Source organism: Aplidium turbinatum, chromosome 11 (assembly GCF_918807975.1).
Source record: "Aplidium turbinatum chromosome 11, kaAplTurb1.1, whole genome shotgun sequence".
NCBI lineage: Eukaryota > Metazoa > Chordata > Ascidiacea > Aplousobranchia > Polyclinidae > Aplidium > Aplidium turbinatum.
The window spans coordinates 22,639,346-22,660,642 of record NC_137482.1 but is presented as its reverse complement, the minus strand read 5'-3'; the positions used below and the strand labels follow the sequence as shown (position 1 = coordinate 22,660,642).

Sequence of the window (21,297 nt, the reverse complement as noted above, 5' to 3'; positions counted from 1 at the left end):
ATCCCTACTATAAAAAAACAACGACAACAACAAAAACAACCAGATAAACACCGGTGCATAAAATTGCTGACTCAGGAGACATTAAAATATAAGAATAATCACAGTAAACTATGACAATTCACCTTTATTCGGCGGCACAAAAATAAAAGCTAAATTTAACATTTAACACAAAGAACATAAATCTTACCGGATTCTCTTCTTCTTTTCGTACTTTTCGGTGATTTCTGGTCGGAACGGGTGGAACAAAAGATGCGGAATTAATGTCATCACGTCCTATGTTCTTGGAAACAAGTTTCTCATTCCTACGTCCCGATGTCGTGTACTTCTCTACTGGATAGGAAGACGATCTGGGATGGTTGATGATATGAAAGGCATCCGTGTTGTCTGGGATTTCGCTCTGTAGACTGGAGAGAGTGGAGAATGCTCGATCTTCAGGAAGAACTGATTCTGTATTCGATTCTTCATCGGTGATGTTTTGAGATGCATGTCGGCTCGGCTTCACCCGGCGCGCGCGAACAGCGGCGCGATATCGAGGACTTGCGCCACTTTCGGTGGGACTTGAGTGACATGAATCCGGCCGGCCAACGCTCCCGGCCACGGCATGCGTCGACGATCGAGGGGAGTCACCAGGAGTGCTTCTATTGTTCACATAATAAGAAGCCTGGCCAGTGGTGGTGCAAGATTGTTCACTGCAAGCTTCTGCATTCCCACTTTCCTGGCCACGCCCGTAACTCGTTCGAGAAGAAACAAATTTGCTCGAGTCCGTGTCGTTACCAGTGGCAGACGACGCAGTTACATTGTCGTAGTAAGACTTCCTATCGCTGGCGCTAAGTGGCAACTGAGATTCGCTGCTGATCTGCTGAGCGCTGAGTTTCCTCCTCATGGGTTTGCTTGGCTTGTTTCTCAAAGGAGGAGGAACGGTGGGAATTGGGGGAATTCGTTTGTTGGTGTTTTCAGGAGTAGGACCCATAGATCCAGTCCCACTATCTTCGGTAGCATGGCGCATACCCAAAGTATCTAGGGGGGAGGCAGTTGTCGTCAGGGTCCCAATCCCAGTGTCTCCATTTAGAGCCACATCCTCCAGTGATCGATTCAGGGTGTCTCCTCCAGTAGCAGCCGGAACAGATTGAAGAGTGGATGTAGCGCATGGGTCATCATCAGGAAAGAAATACCTGCAGCAAAAGAAGTCATCCTTAAGAAAAGAGTGTTGTTTTTTACAGTGAAGTTAAACAGAAGTTAAATAGAGGTCTGTAACTCATTCACATCCATATTACAAGATGATGCTGACAAAAAATAAAGTGCATGACTTCGAAGATAATAATGACTTTTTACCATGGCGAACCAATCAACCACCTATTTTTCCACTTCCACTACCTACGACCTTACAAGTTACACCTCATAATAAAGAAAGAGCCTTCAAATCCACCAGCAGTCAGGTCTCCCGCACTTACATGTGGTTAGCGATGAACTGGTACATGACGTGTTGGACATTGGTAGCATCCGCCATCATGGTGAGAGCGTCCTCCTGCTTTGCTCTCATGATGTTAGGACTGAACACCATGGCCAGGTTAGAGATGTCCATTTTGTTGTGAGATGAATGTTGCTGGACTTCGTCAAGGAAGCGGCATAGATACCTGGAAAAAGATAAAAATGAGAGATTCGGAATGAACACAGGAGGTGGAGATCTTTCGAGATGCGAAAGTTTACATAAACATGACAAGGAATACAAACTGTTTTGAACATGAAACTATAATATCCTAAACCTTTCAAGCATATTAGTGAACTGTCAACGTTTATAACCGTGCAACTTTATGATTGGGTCTAAAATATCACTTTTCATAAATACTTGACATTATTACTTAGACCACGGACACGTCAATGTCTGCAAGCCTTGGAAGATATATAGCTTACTGCGTGAGCATTTATAAATAAGTCTTTCTCTTAACAGCGACATATTTCAATACTTTTAAAGTAACTCTATTTTTTGAAGGATTTCATTTGGCAGGCTGATGTCCTAATCAGAGTGAAACCCTCACCTTAACAAATCAAAATTAGCTTTAGGGAGGAGGGATAGTTGATCTTTGATGATTTTCTGCGCTTCTTCTTTCTGATCGGAAAGCTCCATGTCATTAGTGGATGTCTGCTTTCCTCCTTCTTCGTTCTGGGATAACTTGGCGGCGTAAATAAGCTTATCGTAACGGTCAAAAGGGATCACTGGCTCTGGGAGCTCTCGCAGGTACCCCTTGAGGAGAGAAGCAACAGTGTGGACATCCGTGGAACTGCAATATGGGGAAAGGATTAAATGACAGCTTACCTGATGCGGTTAAAAATGAGAAATAAGTCATGAAACGTAATGGCAATCGTAGAGTTGCAGGAGACACAGTCCGCGCTGTGAAAATTGCCAAAACGTTAAACAAAAAGTTCGTTTATGAACTTCATTTACAAAATTACACGTTATCATGGAAGAAAATAATCTTTGACGAAGAAATGTAAGTTTGATTGACAGGACAAGAAATAAATACTTGATATCCTCCTACCTCGGGAATACAGGTCTTTCACCCATGTCGTAGCAATCTTGTAATTCTTTGACTTCATTGGCATGACCAGGAAGCCGGAACAGTCCTTCTTCCTTCAAGCCGTTGTTAGATCTGATAAACTCAACACAGTTCTCGACAATAATGGGCACTTGTCTGGGTGGGTTGCGACCATGCGTCTCAGAGCTTGATTTTGTTGTTTCTGTGCCAGCAACGTCGTAGTCATGCCGACTGTCATACCGCATTGTTTCATCCAACCTTTGACCGAAGATCCCTTTGCAAAATAAAATATATTAGTTTTCATAGCAACAGAGGCAACGCAACAACTTTAAATTGAGTATGCATAAACAAAAAATTTCATCATTTTCACAAAAATTCACAGATAAAACAGTAAGGGTTACCATAGTATTTGTGGGGTTTGGTTAAGACGACCACAGGTTAATAGTCGTGCGCATAACAGAGTTTTTAACCGCGGCCAGCACAAACACATTCTGCGGACAAGAAATAACACAAATATTCTTGCTATGGCCTATAGTGGTTGACATAGTTCATGAAAGTTAACCACCACTTTGGTGGCCATGCACACGGCAGTACTTCCAACATGATGATTCTTCTGTCGTCCTGCGCAAACACAAGATTGCAAACCAGAATGGCAGTGACAGTTATTTCCTACATTCACATTCAAACCATATTCAGACGCTACAATATATAACCAACTGTTTGTCTTACCTGGCTACATGTCTGTGTTTGGAGCAACAACGATGACAAAATTGTAGTGCTGGTATATATTTACAGAAAGATATAAATGGATGACATGTAGTCAAAAGGTAGAAATCAGAAAATGACAGAATTAATAAAATTTCAATCTCACCTCCTCCGAAAGGAGAAAATATGACTCTTCTTATGACTTTGACCCATTCCTCCATGTCTGTAGGTGATGATGCGGAGAGGACGTAAGATTCGTGATTGTTGTTCATCTTAGTCCGGTCGTCTCCTGCGAGAGGAAATAAAAATAAGCTGTAATTTACTAATCCACTTCTTTCCTGGATCCACTACCACATCAGAAACGTCCAGTACTTTGCAACACTTAAAATACCCGCCCTTCTGATTCCCTTCGACTTTAGGAACCGTCAAAAACGCCAACAAATGGTCAAATCTTTAATGGTTCTTTTTATTAATTACTTAGTGCTAAGTGTCCTTTTTGTAGTGAATATGTGATTTGGATGAACTTGAACCAAAACAGTTGCTATAACAACAACCGAGCATTATATGTCGATATCGTACGTTATGGCTGTCACAAACGCACAATTGTTTCTTAAAACTACCATGAAAAATGACGCGATTTTGCATCTATTTAATGTAGCTAAGGTGCAAAATGGCGGAATATGGGTCACAACAGAATCAACAATACTAGTTGGAGCCACACGCGCGTGAAATATCAATCCCAAAAAATAACATTTTTCACGCGTGGACACGAAGCACAAGTCTAATTACAACCTCTAATAGAGGGCGGACAGTAGCGGCCACGTCATAATGAGCAATCCAAATAAATAGCAACCACAACCCAGCCAGCATATCAGCCCTTTTTTGCATCGACTTAACGTCTGCAGAGGTTGAATCAATGTAAAAAGAACTGATTTTCTGGCTGGGAACAACACAATGCAATCTGTGTGAAGGTTCCAAGCCCTATTTAACCCAATTCGAGAGATCGTTTGAGCTTGAGAGATCAATTTAGGAAAATGCAATGGATTGCTTGGTTCCAAATCATCTGGTTTCATGTGAAATGCACTGCCAATTCATGAACATAATCTTTCCAGACGGTCTTACGTTTTCTGCACACTAAATTGTATTCCACATGAACTTTTGTCAAAACAACTAAAACCACAAAAGAGAATGAAACAGTGGAAATGCACAATAAACCAACCTGACAAAAATTTACCAGTTCCTTTCACGTTCTGCCCTGAATTAGCCACGATTGCAGAAAGCATATGATCAATTACTTCAAGAGATACCACAGCTCTACATCAACCCCCTGTTTGATGACAACTCGGCTTGACAACAACAAAGTAAAAATCACTGCATTATTCAGCATTGCATGCCACTTTCATTATATAACCCAGTCGGCTGCATAGTCGAGTGGTGAGAGCCCTGGAACGACACTCCAAAGGACGCCGGTTCGACACCGCTCAAGAAGATGAGGGGATTGGCTTCCTTGCCTTCCCGTCCGCTTAATCTAAATCTTCAACCACTGGGTGTAAGCGTGGATACGACAAACAAAAAACATTACATAACCCGACTATGGCGTCTATATTCGACTAAGCTAATAAATAACAGCAAGGGAATTGAGCCAACGACGCAGGCCCAACAACCAAGCTTGATAGCGACACACCGAATTGTTAACCTTTCTCCTATTACCAAGTGTTGCAGTGTTTTTGAACTTCTCAAGTGGACTCAATCACTCAATCATATGGTCATTGCCCAGACAGAAAACCAAACGTTATTTTTTTCATTGATTCAACGTTTACAGACGGACGGACGGACGTACAGACGTGTACAGGCGTTGACTCAGTGTACAAATTGGTTGATTTGCTATTACTTAAGCACAGCTTGAGGTGTTCCAAATCATAAATAAGCTTATCTCGAAACGAAAACAAAGCCATGTTTTGCTGATTAACTGCCACCTCATGTTGAAATTTGTTTCGAAATACTTTTTTAAACAAATTGTAAGCTCTCTTTTGGTAGCAATGTTTCGAAGAACACGGCAAAAGAATTTTATATTACTTTCTACGCCTCCTAGATCCTCCGGCAATTCAAAGAATCAAAGTATAATGCACTAATTTACTTGCTGGGTAGCTTTCAAAAATTTGCTCTGAACTGCAGCTGAATACAAACTTTGTTTTGAACTGACCTCTACAAAATGAACACGAGATAGTTAAGACCGAAGCAAATCTCAACAACAGAAGCCTCCACCAGGTCTAAGGTAAGTGATAACTTTTCTTGCTAAATTAGTAATCTTCCTAACTACCTTGATGGCTTACCAGTGAAGGCATTGTTTATTTAGGTCAAGTAACAGGCCATCGTGCTTCAGATTGCAACCCGTTGCATCAACCAAAAACGAGCAAGCGCTGCCCGGTGCTAAGTGGGCAACTGCAAACCTTGTTACTGGATGTCGAACTAACGTTTGCAACCAAAATGATAACGTGAATTGCAAGTTGAACACGAAGCACTTCAGCATCGATAACCTCAAAGTGAATCTTAGCCAGGCAGCAAATCAACCGTTTTTTTACAATGAATCGTCTGCAGACGTTGAAAAAATGTAAAAAACGGTTGATTTACTGCCTTGGTTGGGTTTACTCGACTGCCAGTCTGTCTCTGTCGATCGATTTTACAAGAATCTTAACACACGTGAAAACATCTTGAGAATGAATTTTGATTAAAGTGCCGCTTTTCTATTTCCTTTCAAGATCTAACTAGCCCTCATTGCGTTAATACAATGTTGCTGAACGTAGAATTATACATCTATAAAACATCAAGGAAATTGTGAAAACAAAGGTCAGCAGTTTTCCTGAAAAAGCAACAAAAATAAAAATTCTTATCAATCAGCGTTTCTAACAAAAACATTAGAATAAATGCCACCTTGCTAATTTACTATTTTTATAAAGATCCGTCATCCAAAAGAGTTGATGTTACTGGAAAAAGGAAGGTTGTTTTGAAGAATTTTAAAATTTCTTTTGAAAACAAGCATGGTCGATAAACAACTTTTTTTCAAAATGTGCAATTAATAATGATTAAAAAAAAGTAAGTTACTGATAACAGCAAAAACCAAACAAAACAGCGAAATGTATTTGTTTCTCCCAGTATCACCAGATATATGTTATAAACTCATCAACCAGCATTATGACTGGTAGTGTTGTTAAATATTAAAAAAAATAACATCTCTTTCAAATGTCATTGATTTGTTTAATGTTGAAACTTAGCTACATAAAACAAAAGTATTTCGAAACGTTCATGTTTTGCAAAACTGCTCTGTCGCAGCGTGGTTGCAAGATTATCTCTTCCCCGCTTCAAATTTGCCTCAAACGCAACAATAACATGATGAAGCTTAAATGGATTCGAAGAACATCACAATCACTTGAGCCTGGCATTTGGTATTTATGAACTTCTTCAACTGCCTTGACTGAACCAGGCATCGACGACCTCAGATAAATAATTAGACCAAATATTCCTATTAAATTTGTAATATTCATGAAGTATGTTGAGCCATGATTTGACTAGCACAGGTCATTGATATTGCTATTTATGAACTGCCATACCTTTTTATGTGTCCAGACGTTTAACAAACGCACAAAACGACCAATAGGCTGGTTGAGATGGAATTACAATTGCACTGAGCAACTAAGCATTGCGTTAGCTTAACGTAAACAAACGTAGATATAGTCTAGTAAGATAATAATCAACTACCTTTAGATGAAGCGATCGCAAAAGAAAAGCTACTCACTCTTGAGTACTATCTTCTGCTGAATGGCAACACTCTTCTAAACTAACAGAACAAGATCTGGTGGAATTTTGTTCTGTTTAAGACCCTGGGCTCTGAATGATGACAACATGACGAAAATTCATTGCGAACAACAAACTCCGAAAATTAATTTCCTGTTGCATTAATGTAACAAGACGTCTCTTCAAAGTTAAAATCAAAGAGTTGCTATGTAAACCTTGATGATTTCTTTTTGTGGTTTGCGTTTACGCCCGGGAATTCGTGTGCTTTCGCAAATAACCAGAATAAATTAAAATTAAGTACTTATTCACCTACCCTGACGTAGCATCAATTCTAGAACATGGTCGTAATAATTTTTATGTTGATTGAACGTCTGCAGGTGTTACCACGACGAAACATTTTCTGAAATTTCTTAACCTTACTGGTGTAAGTCCCAGTTGGCAAAATTTGTCCTTTTCGCAATAATGCAATGTCTGCAGACGTTCAACTAATGTAAAAATGACTACGGCGGGTGGGACACTATTCAAAGCTGACAACGTTTGTCAGATACTCACTCACTTGAGTAATAATTTGATTTGTGATTTGGACAGGAACAAAATTAAATAAACAAATGACTCCTAACCAGCACAATGAATCACAGCAAGCATAGGAACGATGATGTTCTCACGATTGAAGAATTCAACAACGCTCATAAGAGACCGATCGCTACCACCTCGTTGGAGACAACGCAGCCATTAAAAAGTAATGTGTTAAAATCACTTTCAAGGCTATAAACAAATTTAAAACGTAGCAGGTGCACCTACCCCGGTCATGATATCACTCCTTTTTACATTGATTCAACATTTGCAAATGGTCAATTAACGTAAAAAGGAGTGATTTGCTGACTGGCATCTTTCCACTCCCACAGAGATATGTCTGAGTGCCTGGATGGAATGAGAAAACGTAAGAATGGATGGTGAGAATTGGGCATGCCATATTGTCTGGGAAGCCATCCCACATCTGGGGTGGTAAAATATATCCCATCATGTCGAAGGTTTGAAAAAGTAATTTAACAATGATATCATACAAACAACAGAAAAAGTGATATGGTGTTTTTACGTGTCTTCAACGTAGCAATCACTTCATGAAACCACACCGCCACGAAAAATCATTACTGCAATAAATAAATGTACACAGCACTACATCAAATATAGTTACTACTCTCTAAAACCTCTACAGCCTGTTTCACCCTAAAAGGGGGATCATCAAAAGTCCACTAAATATCTTCTAAATGACTGGCAGCTGCCATGGCAACCCTGCCACGTGTAAATCCCAGTTTGCAATTGAGTTACTTTTAGTTTTACAATGACTGATTGCAGACAAATCATTGATTTGTTTCAAAAACTTGTTTAACTAACATTGCGTTACTTTGCATTATTTGCATGCTTTATCCACAGAAAAAGGTGGCTGCTTGTGACAATAAAATGCTTTATCCGCCCCGTTAGCTCAGTGGTTACGCGCCCGGCTCAAGATTACGCCGCGCTGGTTCGACTCTCGGGGAGTGCGCTTGAGCAACGCATTTCAGGACTGCTGTCCATTCAGCGGCACCTAGTAAATGGAATATTTCCCGGCAACAACACTTCAACAATCGGAAAACTTCACTCTGCCGATCTCGGTAACCGGCCCTGCGTCAAGACTCAAGAGCCTCTACAAGTATGCGAAACAGCCAAGAATAACCAATCAAGGCTTTCGTTTCTAGCATTAGTTGCAACTAGTGCTAGATGATAATTGTCTTGATGAACACCCAAACTTTTCAGTATTCAGTTAAGGCTTTGTCAGTTCGAGGATTGCCCACACCCGCCTCATCGACAGCCCAATCAACAACGCATTGCGAACTGTGACTGGATGCCTGCGCCCAACTCCAACAGAGTATTTACCAATCCTTGCAGGCATCCAACCTGCTGAGCTCCGCCGAAAGGGAGCCATCATACACCTGGATCGCCGGGCGGCAGATCTTAACCACTTGCTTCATGCAAAACTCAACATCCCACCTCAAGAACCCCCCCCCCGGCAACTAAAGTCAAGACACCCCTTTGTGCCAGCTGCTGTTGAATTACTACATTCACTCAGCGATCATGCCATCAGCGCAGCAAACGTCATGGAAGATACTTGGAATGCAGCGTGGTGCGCCACCGACACCCAACTACATGCTTTTATACCCCACCGGTGGCGCGCCCCCCTGGTATGGACCTGCATCGGCCGACTTGGGTCAAGCTCAATCCGAACCGGATTCGGTCGTTTCTATTCCAACATGCACAAGTGGGGTCTGGCCCCCTCATCGGCCTGCGAATGCGGCGCGGAGGAACAAACTGCTGACCATGTCGTTCTCGAATGTCCGATCTATAAGGCACCAAATGGAACGCATGGTATAGCAACGCTGGACGAAGCTACACTCACCTGGCTCTCCACCACCTGCCCTGAAATTTCATCTAGTCTCAAACGAAAGAAGAAGTTCGAGGATAAAGATTCAAAACCAACCAACCAATCATGAAACACAACCACAATAGTAAGAATTAAATAACCTACACTGGTCGTCACCTTGTTCTGGGAGAACTGAAAACGATCATTGCAAGAATCTCACGATTCATGCAAAAAAAGCACCAAATGTTGGCAAAGCGTTATGAACAACACAAAGTTCTTTAAACAAAGAGCAAGAAAAAGTTCTGACACCTTCAATATTCTTGCCAAATCATAAATATAAAATAGCAATATAAAAAAAAATTCTTAAATTTGTCAACAATGAAACAACCAAATAAATATCGTTGGAGAGTTGGTCATTGTAATGAAGAAAACACAATTCCCACTACCCCCTACCTGTACAGCATCGCCCGTAACAGGCCCATGAACAACCGTAGCGTCAAAAACAAATTTAGCTAAACAATACCAAATGATAGGCCAAAAATACGGCAGCAATACCAACCTGACATGTCAAATACCTTCGCATTGCGACAAAACTTAAAGCCACCTTTCCTCAAGATCAATTCAACCTTCTCTGAAAACCTCAACGGTCAAATAATATTTGTTGTTGCTGAAGCCTGACCCACGGTTAAGCAAAGCATCAAGGCTAATTAACTCAACTATAAATTTGCCCCACACAAATGAATGGCGATGTTTAGACAAAGTGAAAACCCTTTTGTGAAGCGTTGCAACCTCACAGAGAACAACTCGGCAATCAAAACTGTCTCTTTTTTGTCGATGTGACATACAGCAATGTTGGAAGGATCTGTTTCTGTAAGTAAAATGTCTACTCAACGAAAATTCAATGTTTAGTAAGAAATATCGTCACATAAGACCCTGATGTTTTTCCCAACCACATTCTCCAATGGGAAAATTGGTAAAAGGAGCACATTAGTTGATCTGGGATCGCAGTGAAAGGCGAGCTAAAATTCGTTCAGTTTGCTATCAATTCAACATCGCCAAATGTTAGATTAACGCAATCTAAATGACAAGCCACTTCACCAACATTGAAAGTTCGTCTTTTCCAATAGGACAACTTGATAATTGCATTATTCCGTCAACAAATTCGTTTCAAATGCATCCGTTTACAGACGTTAAATCAATGTAAAATATTGGCTTCCTGGCCGGAGAGTTGTCAAACCAAAAACCAAAATCTCCACAATGAGAGCACATTTGAGGCTTTTGTAAAGCACTGAGAACAATGGATCTCAGCAATAGATATAGCGCCATATTAAACACACATTATTATTAAAAAGTAAAACAGTTATGTAAAGCAGGCTATTTTTGAGCCTTGCGCTTTGTCAACGCAACTAAGCACCGGTTAGATTTAGTCGCAAGTGCGATATGTGACCACTTGGTGGTGGCAGAACGCCAATAAATGTCGAAAGGCTGTTTGCATTTCCAGAGCGACAGAACGTAAAGCGCAACAATGAGGTGAAGGTTTTCAATAAAGGCATCATGGCCGCGGCGGGAAGGTGCGGTTGACATCAGTGGGGCACCACGCACCAGACCACGTGCGTGCGACGTTGCTCTTTATGTTTCAAGAATGTTACATTTGCATTCAATATTAACCAACTTGGCATACGAAAATTTGGCAGTAAAGTGATAGTTTAACTCAGATTACACCAGAGGAATGTCTCTACACTTTCGAACCAAATGCATAGTAAACGGCCTTTTCCTAAAATGTTGACGTTATTTTCGGTTGCATGTTGGCACTTTTTACAATATTTGGCGGCATCACAAAAGCAAATAATTTCAGGGAAGAAACTGCCCGCTATTTAACCGGACTCCTCAATGATAACCCCCCAACAGTAGACAACTCTTCTAGGCAATTCGATCCCACCTGGACCAATCGACAGATCGTTCTATAAATCACAATATCTCTTGACAATGATGATCACTACCAAGATTTCCTAAATGATGTTTTAATATTCAATTATGCACAGTCTGGCTGGAAACTTATGCGCAAGATTCAAGTGTTCCAAAATTATTCAACCAAGACTTAACATTCCAAAACGTTAAATTAACGTTAAAGCGCTAACTGTACTAGGATGGTAACAATAAATGTCCCCAAAGATTTATAACGCAGACGAAACATAAACATATCCTTGAAATCAGTGTCGCCAATCGCCACACTAAACGAAATTTAATCTGGCAAAAAATTCAGAAAATTACTCACCCCCTTAGCTGGTACTTACCTGCCTGTGATTATCTAGTAGAAAGTGGAGTTGAAATTCAATTAAACGTATAAAAAAAGTTCTGTTTTGTTTTTAGTTTCATACAATTACGTAAATGGAACGATTAACTATGGAACACAATAACAAGACTTTGAATTACAAATAAAAGCTACAATTGCAAGTGGTTCCTGCCCTGTGTCCAACACTATATAAGTGAAAGGGGTGTATGAGTGTCGTGTCGCCAAATAAAGAATACCCTTCAATGCAGAAGTTTACAAAGAACTTAAAAGGAGTTGCAAGTTTCAAAAAATAAATAAAAAGGCAATACGTCAAACAACTAACAAAAGTAGACACCAAGTGGCCGTTGCAATATCAACCCGTGAACCACCGGCACGCTTTATATCGATCTTTAAATATTCCCTTTTAACTCTGGGAGGGGTCTTAATCGTGTACAAATCAAGCTTATAAAACCAGACTCAAAAGTACCCAAATTTCAAAACTTCACAAATATTTTCGACACCAGACACGTAAAATATATTCTAAATCCAAACCCTTGCAAACATCTACGGACTACGGAGTTGGACCAAGCACGTCCAACTCCTCGAGTTTCAAAGAACCGGTTCCAGACATGTACAAGTCAATAATACTCCTGCCATGATCCTGGTACAATCGAATGACGTCACAAAGACCCCTTACCAAAAGTTATTTGCTTGGCCAGACGATCCGCAATCAACCTTCACGAGAAGTAATAATCAAGATAATAGAATAACAACCATAGTAACACCAGGAACTAAGCTTTCACTAAGATTGAAGTTCCGGCCACCGTCAAATCAGTGTTGAAACACATGATGTTTGGTCAAAAACTATCACATGTTTGTAAAATTATCACTAATGCTTTTAAATAAACTTCTTATGTGCTGATAAATGAATGCATGAAACAGCATGGTCCTGTACAAGAAAAGTTATTCTAAAGATTTGGAGTTGTTTCATATCAAGCCATGTTTTATATGTATAGCTCAGATTATTCCCCGCATTCGTTTATAGGCAAATGTTTGATGATGGCGTATGAGCGATCTTTCCAGGCTAGATTGGAGGGCAGGAAATCTTCAGCCACTCAGCAGTCTCGTCGTCCAGGACCCTCAGACCATGCGCACCGTGTTTGATTAGTCAATACAAATTAAATGGCTATTTTTGACAAAACAAGCTGGCAACTCTGCAAACTACAAGCCAAACGTTGTAGCATGCAGTCTATGCAGATTTAAATAGATAAGATCGATAAATTTCGAAACAGAGTGGTTAACCACACCAGCATGGGCTCAGGCGGGTTTTGTAATATTCATTGTAAATCGAACATTGATGTCTGTTGCCATAACCTTTTCATACAATAGGTGCTATAATAAACACATCAGTGTCTGTACCGCGGCATTTTAACAAAATTGTCAATGAATAAACGCTGCGAACAGACAGGAATTTCATCACATTGCATGTTACTGATGATGCGTCAACGTAAAAATTGGTGGAATTTTTGGTCTTTTGTCTGCTCGCAGCAACAACCTCTGATATATCAAAGGACGAGAGGTGTTTGAACTTGTCTAGTTCACACTTCAATAATTTTGTATCTATATGTGATGCTAGTTTATGTTGTTTCAATGTAAAAACTACTGTTTCTACGAACGATTGTTAAACAGTCTCAAAGCGCTAAGAAAAAGTTACACAAGTACAAAGGTCGGATTTGTAAGTTTAGTTCGCCGCTTTTGACCTATTCGCTGTGGGTGGAATGTCTGTGCTAGTCAAATACAGTAAATTTAATCATGAAAAACCTGACGGTAAATACACGTAAATGTGACAAATCGACAAAAATACATCTGTAGAACAAGTTTTGTCAACACTGCTTACCTGTGTGAGATATACAGCTAGTTGATTGAGTGTGGCGAAAAGTTCTCAAAGATTTATTTCTATCAGAACTTTCTTTCCTGCTAGAAGCTGTTCTTCTGCGGTCACAAGGCCCAGGTTTTTGACTTGCAACTATATTTGCACTTCGAGTTTCGTTCAATGGCTTTATAAACACCAAGTCGTCGTTCGCTGCAGTTTTACTGCGAAAGAGATCGGGCGACAAAGCATCTACGGGCGGGAACGGGGGGTTTAAAACCCGGCGCTGGCCTGATGTGCATTCCGATATACCATCAGAAAAAACTTTGGACGAAGAGCGTCGATTTTGCATACGTCCAGATCGCGAAGGCACCCGGCCATGTCCCAATTGACTTGTGCACGACCCTGGGCCATCGTTTCGTTGAGAATGACTCAAACTTTGTCGATCATGTTTAGATGTAGCGGAACTGGAAGCATACATTGGTTTATTTAACTGAATTGTTGGGCTAGTCGTAGTCTGGCTTCCATATCGGCGTTCAGGATGTGAAACCCCACCGGATGTTGATGGTTCACAGTACGATGCACCAAGAGGGTGTTTGAGATAGTCTGGCGATTCTTCAAGCATCCATTTACTGTCTTTGGAGCCATCAGCAGCACCTCGGTCACTTTGCAACTTTTTACAAACACTGCATTGACATAGTTGACTAACCACCGTACCCATCCCACTAACAACACAAATACAAAAAAGTTTAGCAAATTACTTTGGAATCGTACCCTGTAGCTTTCTGTGGGTTTATCTAAAACCTTTACACAGGTGGTGAGAGGTAAAACCAAGCTACCTACTTTAGCTAGATCGTTTGTAGAATAAGCTTTACTACGTTATAAGCTACATATTTATAAAGGAAACAAGCTTTTCAACTCGTAGTCTATGAATGTTTGCGAGTTTCAAAACCTACTCACCAAAACATGGTGAAAACTGGATTGGTATAGGCTACCGCGTTCAACTTTAGATAAATGACTATGAGAAAACTAGTTCAGCCTCAAAATAAGCAATAAAAGCCGTACTGAAACTTTTAAATCAACTTGTTTATCTTTCGGCTTTTTCTAACAGATGTAAAAATGACTACTTCTCAAGATGCAATAAACGTATCTGCACAGCAACAGCTAACTGCTAAAATTTCTACCATACTTCGGACTGCTATGACAGACCTAGCTCAACCAAACAAACTTGGCATACTGTGTTTAGCATCACCAGATCTCTGAACTGAATAGTATTTAGTAAAATTTGCATTGCACAGACACCACTATTTTCATCACAACTGGCTTCACTAAGCCTCAACTCAACCAGCTTTGTCTGCGTCACAGGCCAGGCCTATCAGCTGATACAATATAAAAACTTCTCTATGCTATCAATCAAGTTCTTTAAAAAGGAAATACGGTTTCTAAACGTGCAACGAAGCCAGCTCAAAAGTTTTAAATCATCGAACTAAATGCTTTTCTGGTGATCGCATTGCGTCCACAACCTAGTTTGCAAACCTAGACATTTTTTGCAATGACTCAACGTTTAAAGATGTTGATTCAATGTGAAGCACGTCAAGTTTTTCGACCAGGGCTACCTTTCTCTCAAAACGCTACTTTCTTGCTCCCGGCTACGTTGTAGTATAAACACACGCACGTGAGTGGCGGAATGTTTCGAACTGACCAACGTTTACCCACCCAGCAAAATTGACCCTTTTTTCTCTGATTCAACGTCTATAGACGCTGTTTCAACACAAGCAATCACTCAAAAGACGACTCCGGTTGCAAACGGTTTCTAAGATTAGTTCAATGCATTGCAAGAAAAAAACCAAAGCAAATAAAAGGCTTGCAAATTGTCAAGAATTGGATCGAAAAATAAAATAGTCAACTTTTATTAGGTGAACGAACGTTGCAACACTAAAGAATTTCAAATTTGTGTAATAAGTTGAAGAGAAAGACACTGGAAACTTTCTTGGAACAGTTATTGGTTTACAGAACAGTCCAATGTCTACAAAAGGGCTAATGGATACTCCATTAGCAAATTCAGGCTATATTAACAAACTTTCAAGTAATTGAGTATACAGAACGGAGACAAAAGCACGGTTGCATTGCCACTGCATTTTTTTCAGTTTTGAGCATCATTTAAACTCTTTGGAACGTTGAGGAAATGCAAAAGTAATCAATTGACTGACATACTTTGTGGCTGTTTACTCATTTAAATTGTGACCCATCTCAAACCTTTTTAACAACCTTTATATTGACAGATTCTCAAACGAGTTAATTGTCTAAACATAATTAAATAACTATTGGAATGGCTGCAACCGATAACCATGCACTGGCAAGCAATACAAATCTAGTCATGGCAATAATACAAACATCATCTACACTTCTCGACAGCAGTTAAAATAAAAAAAATTAGAATTGTTTTTGAAAACTCTTTGTTAAATCGCAAGATATATCAGCACGATTAAATTTCCGAACAGCTTAAAATAGATTAATTGAACCGAAAACAAAATCTAAACATGTACCAGAAGATTTCAAGCAATTTGTAAGAACTGCAGTTAAAAGTTTAGTGATTATGCCTTCTCGGGTCAGCATGCAGTTTTTTGCAAACACCAAAACTACAACATATTGCAATTCCTTTAATTAATCCTTGTCGGGTTAAACTACGCGCAAATGTATTTGTTCCCTTGTGGAAATTTAAACAACTTCTCATGGGGATTAAGAGTAGATGTTGCAATATCCATTGAATCTGATCGGAATTCTATCGTTTGATAATCCACCCAGCTGTCGAAGTTGATATTTTTTTTGGCACGATCAAAGATTATCAATTTTACAACGTCATTCGACGTAGCCTTTCAATTTTTCTTCTGACATCCAAATTTTTACCTCACAGCATATGAATATGATCAATTGATCATGAAAGTCAGAAGAGCGTTTCTCCTAGAAATTTGTGACAAGGGCCATGTGTTTGTCTTCTATTCAAATATGCTTTCACTGAGCTAAATAAATGGGTGTTCCACGTATGTGGGGATGTCCTTGTCGTAGGATATGTTTTGTTGTTTTTAGTTAGACAAGACCCTATGTGATATGAGATTAGTTCAAATTACTTCGTGTCGACTTAAAAAATTTTGTCTCTGTTTCATTTCGAAAGAAAGGAAATTTCGTTTTGTTGTGAATTTAAAATGAAGTTATTGTCGATTGTTCAGCCAGCAAATCTATCGCTTTTTGTTTGATTTGCTGGCAAGGTGTTCATGAATATACAAGTGCACAGACAAAAATATTTCCCAAACACATCGTTTGACATGAAATTGGTTGTCTTTATAAAGCACCAGTGAAAAATTATTTCACGTCCTTTTGTTAAAAAAAACGTTTCAAGCAAACTCTATTAACCCCAGCGACTATATCTTATAATTTCAAGTTGGAAAAATCGAACTTCATTACTTTGATGTAACGTCTGCAAACGTTGAATACTAATAACTATTGACGACAATGTAATGAGACAGACAGGCAGTGTTACCAGACGCCTACAGATGAATTTCCTCACGACGGCGGCGCAGATCTCTCCCAAACGCCGCCTCTTGTCCCTAACAATTTCCACCAACATTCTGGCTCTCACTTTTGTAACTGAATATCTTTAATTTTCTATTTTGTTTCCAGCAACCTTAGAATTTCGCTAAGTTGGTGACACAATCCTCAAACTGGCAACATTGTGTAGAAGCAAAATAAAATTGGACATCCAGCGTTGATAACATGAATGCCGACTAGCCATTTCAAAGTTAAATGCTACCTTGTCGCTTTCACCAAGCACATTCTTATATTGTTCACAAAGTCAAACTACTGACGTTTTAGTCAAATAAATTATATTTCCCGGAACTCAAGTAAATTAATTTCGCACTGACAAAGATTCAACGACGTTTCTTATTAAGCTGCCCGAAGCATTTTTGCGAACTCGTTAGATTTAATTATATTTGTAAGCACAACCAGATTGAAAGAGTAGGTGAACAACTTGATGTACGTACTTCGATGCTTCTCAACCAGCTGCTGGTCAGTGAACATTTCTTGTGTCGACAATTCTTGCTAAACATCAAACGGAAAGTCTAATAAATTTGTGGCAAAACAAAAACCCAGCGACAGTAAGTATTTTCCGGTTAGCATTTCCGGGAAAATATTGCCTTGCCTAAAAAGAAAACAGTAAAAACTTTTTGGATGTATTGCGTGGATAAAGTGGATTTTTTCAGAGGAAATGTTTATCAGAAAATTTTATTCGTGGGGGCTTCTACCTTGATTCGATGCTACCAATCAATAATGATCTCAAAAGACGCAGATTCAACAAAGCAACAGTTTCTTGCTCAAATTCAGTTAATTTCATAACAATCTATTTTCATGTGGCCTACATACATATGTTACGTTTGTACAATGTTGAAAACACAGAATTCTTTTCTAAATAGAGCTTTGGTTCTTCAGAGAACGCATCATTGTTTGCTCGTAGTATGTCATCAAAGGAATTGAAAGCGGTGCTTTCGAAAATTTTGCAATCGAAAATCGTTTATGCAATTTTCTCACAACGCGTTTGCGCAATTAACTAAATTCTCGGCTTTTGATTGAAGTCAACTCCTCACAAGCAATAAGTCAATGTCAATTTGACCAACAAAAAGAAATTATTATCAAAAACTTGTTAGAAATACACAAAGACTTCCAAGGAGCCTTGTTTCTGACGTTTCAAACACAATCAAACCTTAACTTTACAGTTTTTTGCTGTTCAAATTAGCAAACGCTGCAGTTTGTTAGATTTACTCTTTTGGCTTTTCCGTGTATTTTAGAGAAATCAAATATCTATCTTGAGCGTTGCGAACAAATTTCCTGCGATCAAAACAAAATTACATTTTTCTAACACGCGATTTGAAAGAAAACGAAATTTGATTTCGCTGCGGAATCTTCTTGTGCGAACACAACTAAGTCTGAAGCTAAAAGTACGGTAGGCTACTTAGCGAAACCAGGACAAAGCATTTTGTGTTGACACAAAAGATATGTTTCAACACTTTTAACTTCTTACAAATAATTTTTTACTCTTGCAATGGTTTCAAAAAAGTAGTTTTTTACCAAAAGTGTCAAAAAATACTTCTTCTTTTTCTTAGTAATATTTTGTTTCAAGCAGTCCTACTGGCTGGACACACGTACAGTATGTGCTTAGTTTGGTACAAATGGCACACTTCAATATGGCACAATCGGAAACATAAAAATTACACTTGAGAAACAGCTGTGAAATGTTATTCAAGCCACCTTAAGTTGCTACCCAAACACTAGCTTCCTTCAACTGGTCAAATGCAATCGCTCCGATGTGGACATGTATCAAAATACGTAAGAAAAAGGATGTGACTACTTGTGTAATAGCAAGAGGCGTTGGGAAATGTCTCAAAAACCCAAGGAGAGGATACGTATCCATGTTAAGCACCAAGAACACTTGCAGAACTTCTGCCACTACTGCTGGTCGTTGTTCCATGGTGTGAACAGCAATATCCGCTTCAAATGGTGTGAAATTAAAGTTTCGTGAACAGCCTATTGCGTAGTTGATGAGTGGAAGCTGGTGTTTATTTGGTTAGTAATTGCATCCCAGTCAGAAAAAGTTTTCAATTTCTGTCTGGGATAATTACATGGTTGTCTAAGTTACAAGATTACACAACAACCCGGGCTACTTGTATCAGCCTGCATGACATATTTATGTGTGCTTGATAACCTGTTAGTACAAAAAATGCCAGATATGAGATCGTCTTTCCGATGTTTCCATGTGTTAATGCATGGTTAATCATAGCTGAAATCTTTCCAACATCTGTGTAGAAGTAGATATTCAATATACCGCCTTAGGTACTCGTGATCAGGCAGTTGATCAAACCACATCTCACTGAAACGACAATTCATCAAACGTAACTTCTTTTTGAAACTGAAACGATTATTATCGAAACTTTACTAAAACGATGTTTTATCGAAAAGAAAAAAAAACTACTGTTATAGGAAGGGGGACAGTTTTGTACATAGAACTTACACGCAATGCCGGAAGTAGCGCGACATGTGTCCTGCGTTTGCAGACTGAGCCACCCTAATATAGAATATTGACTAGCCCTGGCATCCTTAGGTGGAAAGCCATAACAAACTCTTGAACTGATAAGCGTCTGACAAAACAACGAAAGCACCTGGCTCGCTTTTCTGTCGTTTTCTTCTGTTTCTGCAGCCTTGCGCCTTGGACATTGAAACACACAAAATATTGTTACCAACTCAAAAAACTGGACAAACAGTAGGCTACAGCATGTTGTGTGCAAAGCTATTGCATATTTCGCTTTAAAGACTTACTGCCACTCCGTCTTGAACTGTTGTGCGGCTGAAGACGAAATTGCGAATTAACTTTACTGCAATTTTCAAATTCCAAAGCAACTGGTCATAAACTCATAACAGTTCATAAAAAAAAATAACCTTGACCATATATTGCAGCAAAATAACGTCACTTTTGTTGGTTCACTATCAACTAAGCCTGGCATTGTCAATTGAAACTTCTCTAAATTTTAGGGCGTCAAGCCATAACTTGCGCTGACTATTAATTAAACTCAACTGGTGTAGCCTTAGGTGATATGACATTGTTTAAAGAATATCGTTACAATAAGATGTTTATTCAATGTTTATAGAGATAAAGACTTTAATTGCAAAGAACACAGCCCATGAGACAAAAGATTTCTTTACAAGCAGAAACGAAAAAGTAAAATTACTTAAAATTATGTGTATGTGATGAATGATACAACGCAAGATCTTTGTGAAAATTCCATAATTAAACAACAGTTAAATTACGTTTTATGGCTTGGTGCTAAAATATCTTGTAAGGTCACGGTTTTTAAAACACTTCTCACTTTGCATGGAATTACACTAGGTTTATTTTTGCAAACCGTGAACCATGGAGTATAGATCTACTATAAACTATTGCATGATGGATGATAATCTCCATGACCATACAAAAATTGATGCTTGAAACGTTGAGTAAAAATGTTTGCGTAAGTTTTTGGGATGCTAGAATTAACGTAACAACGTTTTTATGCTAACTGAATTTTACAACCACTGTACAAACTGCAAACATTCATCTCACCACTCAGACAGTGTAGTTTTCCATTCATTGGAGTGCTTGGGGAAATCTTATAACAGCTTATACTTTCTAATGCGTCCAGAACATGCTAATGACAAAAAAATTAGATAAAAAGTTCAAAAGTAAATGATCAGAACCGGTTGGTTTCTTCAATATTATTCAAAGTTGACACCAGATCCGCATAAGCCTACATGGTACAGTCAGTGGTACTGGTACACCATTCAGACATAATCCCATGCCATTGACTTCTAAGTTCTCACCATATTTTGAAACAATTTTCTGACACACTTTGAACAGGAGGAAAAGTAATAAACTAAACATAGTAACGCATCAAAAACATTGATATTACGACCTTCTTATACTTCATTTTTCACTTCAACAAGGAATCAATCCACTCTTTTATTAGTTGAAAATATCGCTTTCAAACTTCTACCTGGCTCTGCCTCAACCATCTAACTGAGGCACATTATAACTTGCTTAATGCTTACCTAAATTCCTACCAATTTACACTTCTCTCGAAGCATTACGTCAACCGCTTTGTCGACTTTCGTACAAAGAGACTGCTCGGTACTATAATTGTAA

The 21,297-nt window shown here is 39.1% G+C and overlaps 2 protein-coding genes across 2 annotated transcripts in view; both read right to left on the bottom strand.

The window, feature by feature from the left end:
* Positions 1 to 21,297, bottom strand: part of LOC145779394 (uncharacterized) — a 242,422-nt gene that overhangs the window by 112,028 nt on the left and 109,097 nt on the right. The window lies entirely within an intron of this gene.
* Positions 1 to 21,297, bottom strand: part of LOC145779855 (uncharacterized) — a 43,822-nt gene that overhangs the window by 4,254 nt on the left and 18,271 nt on the right. The window contains exons 4-8 of the mRNA XM_082591519.1: positions 3,406 to 3,528; positions 2,538 to 2,808; positions 2,037 to 2,279; positions 1,452 to 1,634; positions 188 to 1,172 (exon numbers count right to left, since the gene is read on the bottom strand). Of these exons, the coding sequence (XP_082447645.1) occupies positions 188 to 1,172; positions 1,452 to 1,634; positions 2,037 to 2,279; positions 2,538 to 2,808; positions 3,406 to 3,528 (1,805 nt within the window). The remainder of the gene's footprint in view (positions 1 to 187; positions 1,173 to 1,451; positions 1,635 to 2,036; positions 2,280 to 2,537; positions 2,809 to 3,405; positions 3,529 to 21,297) is intronic.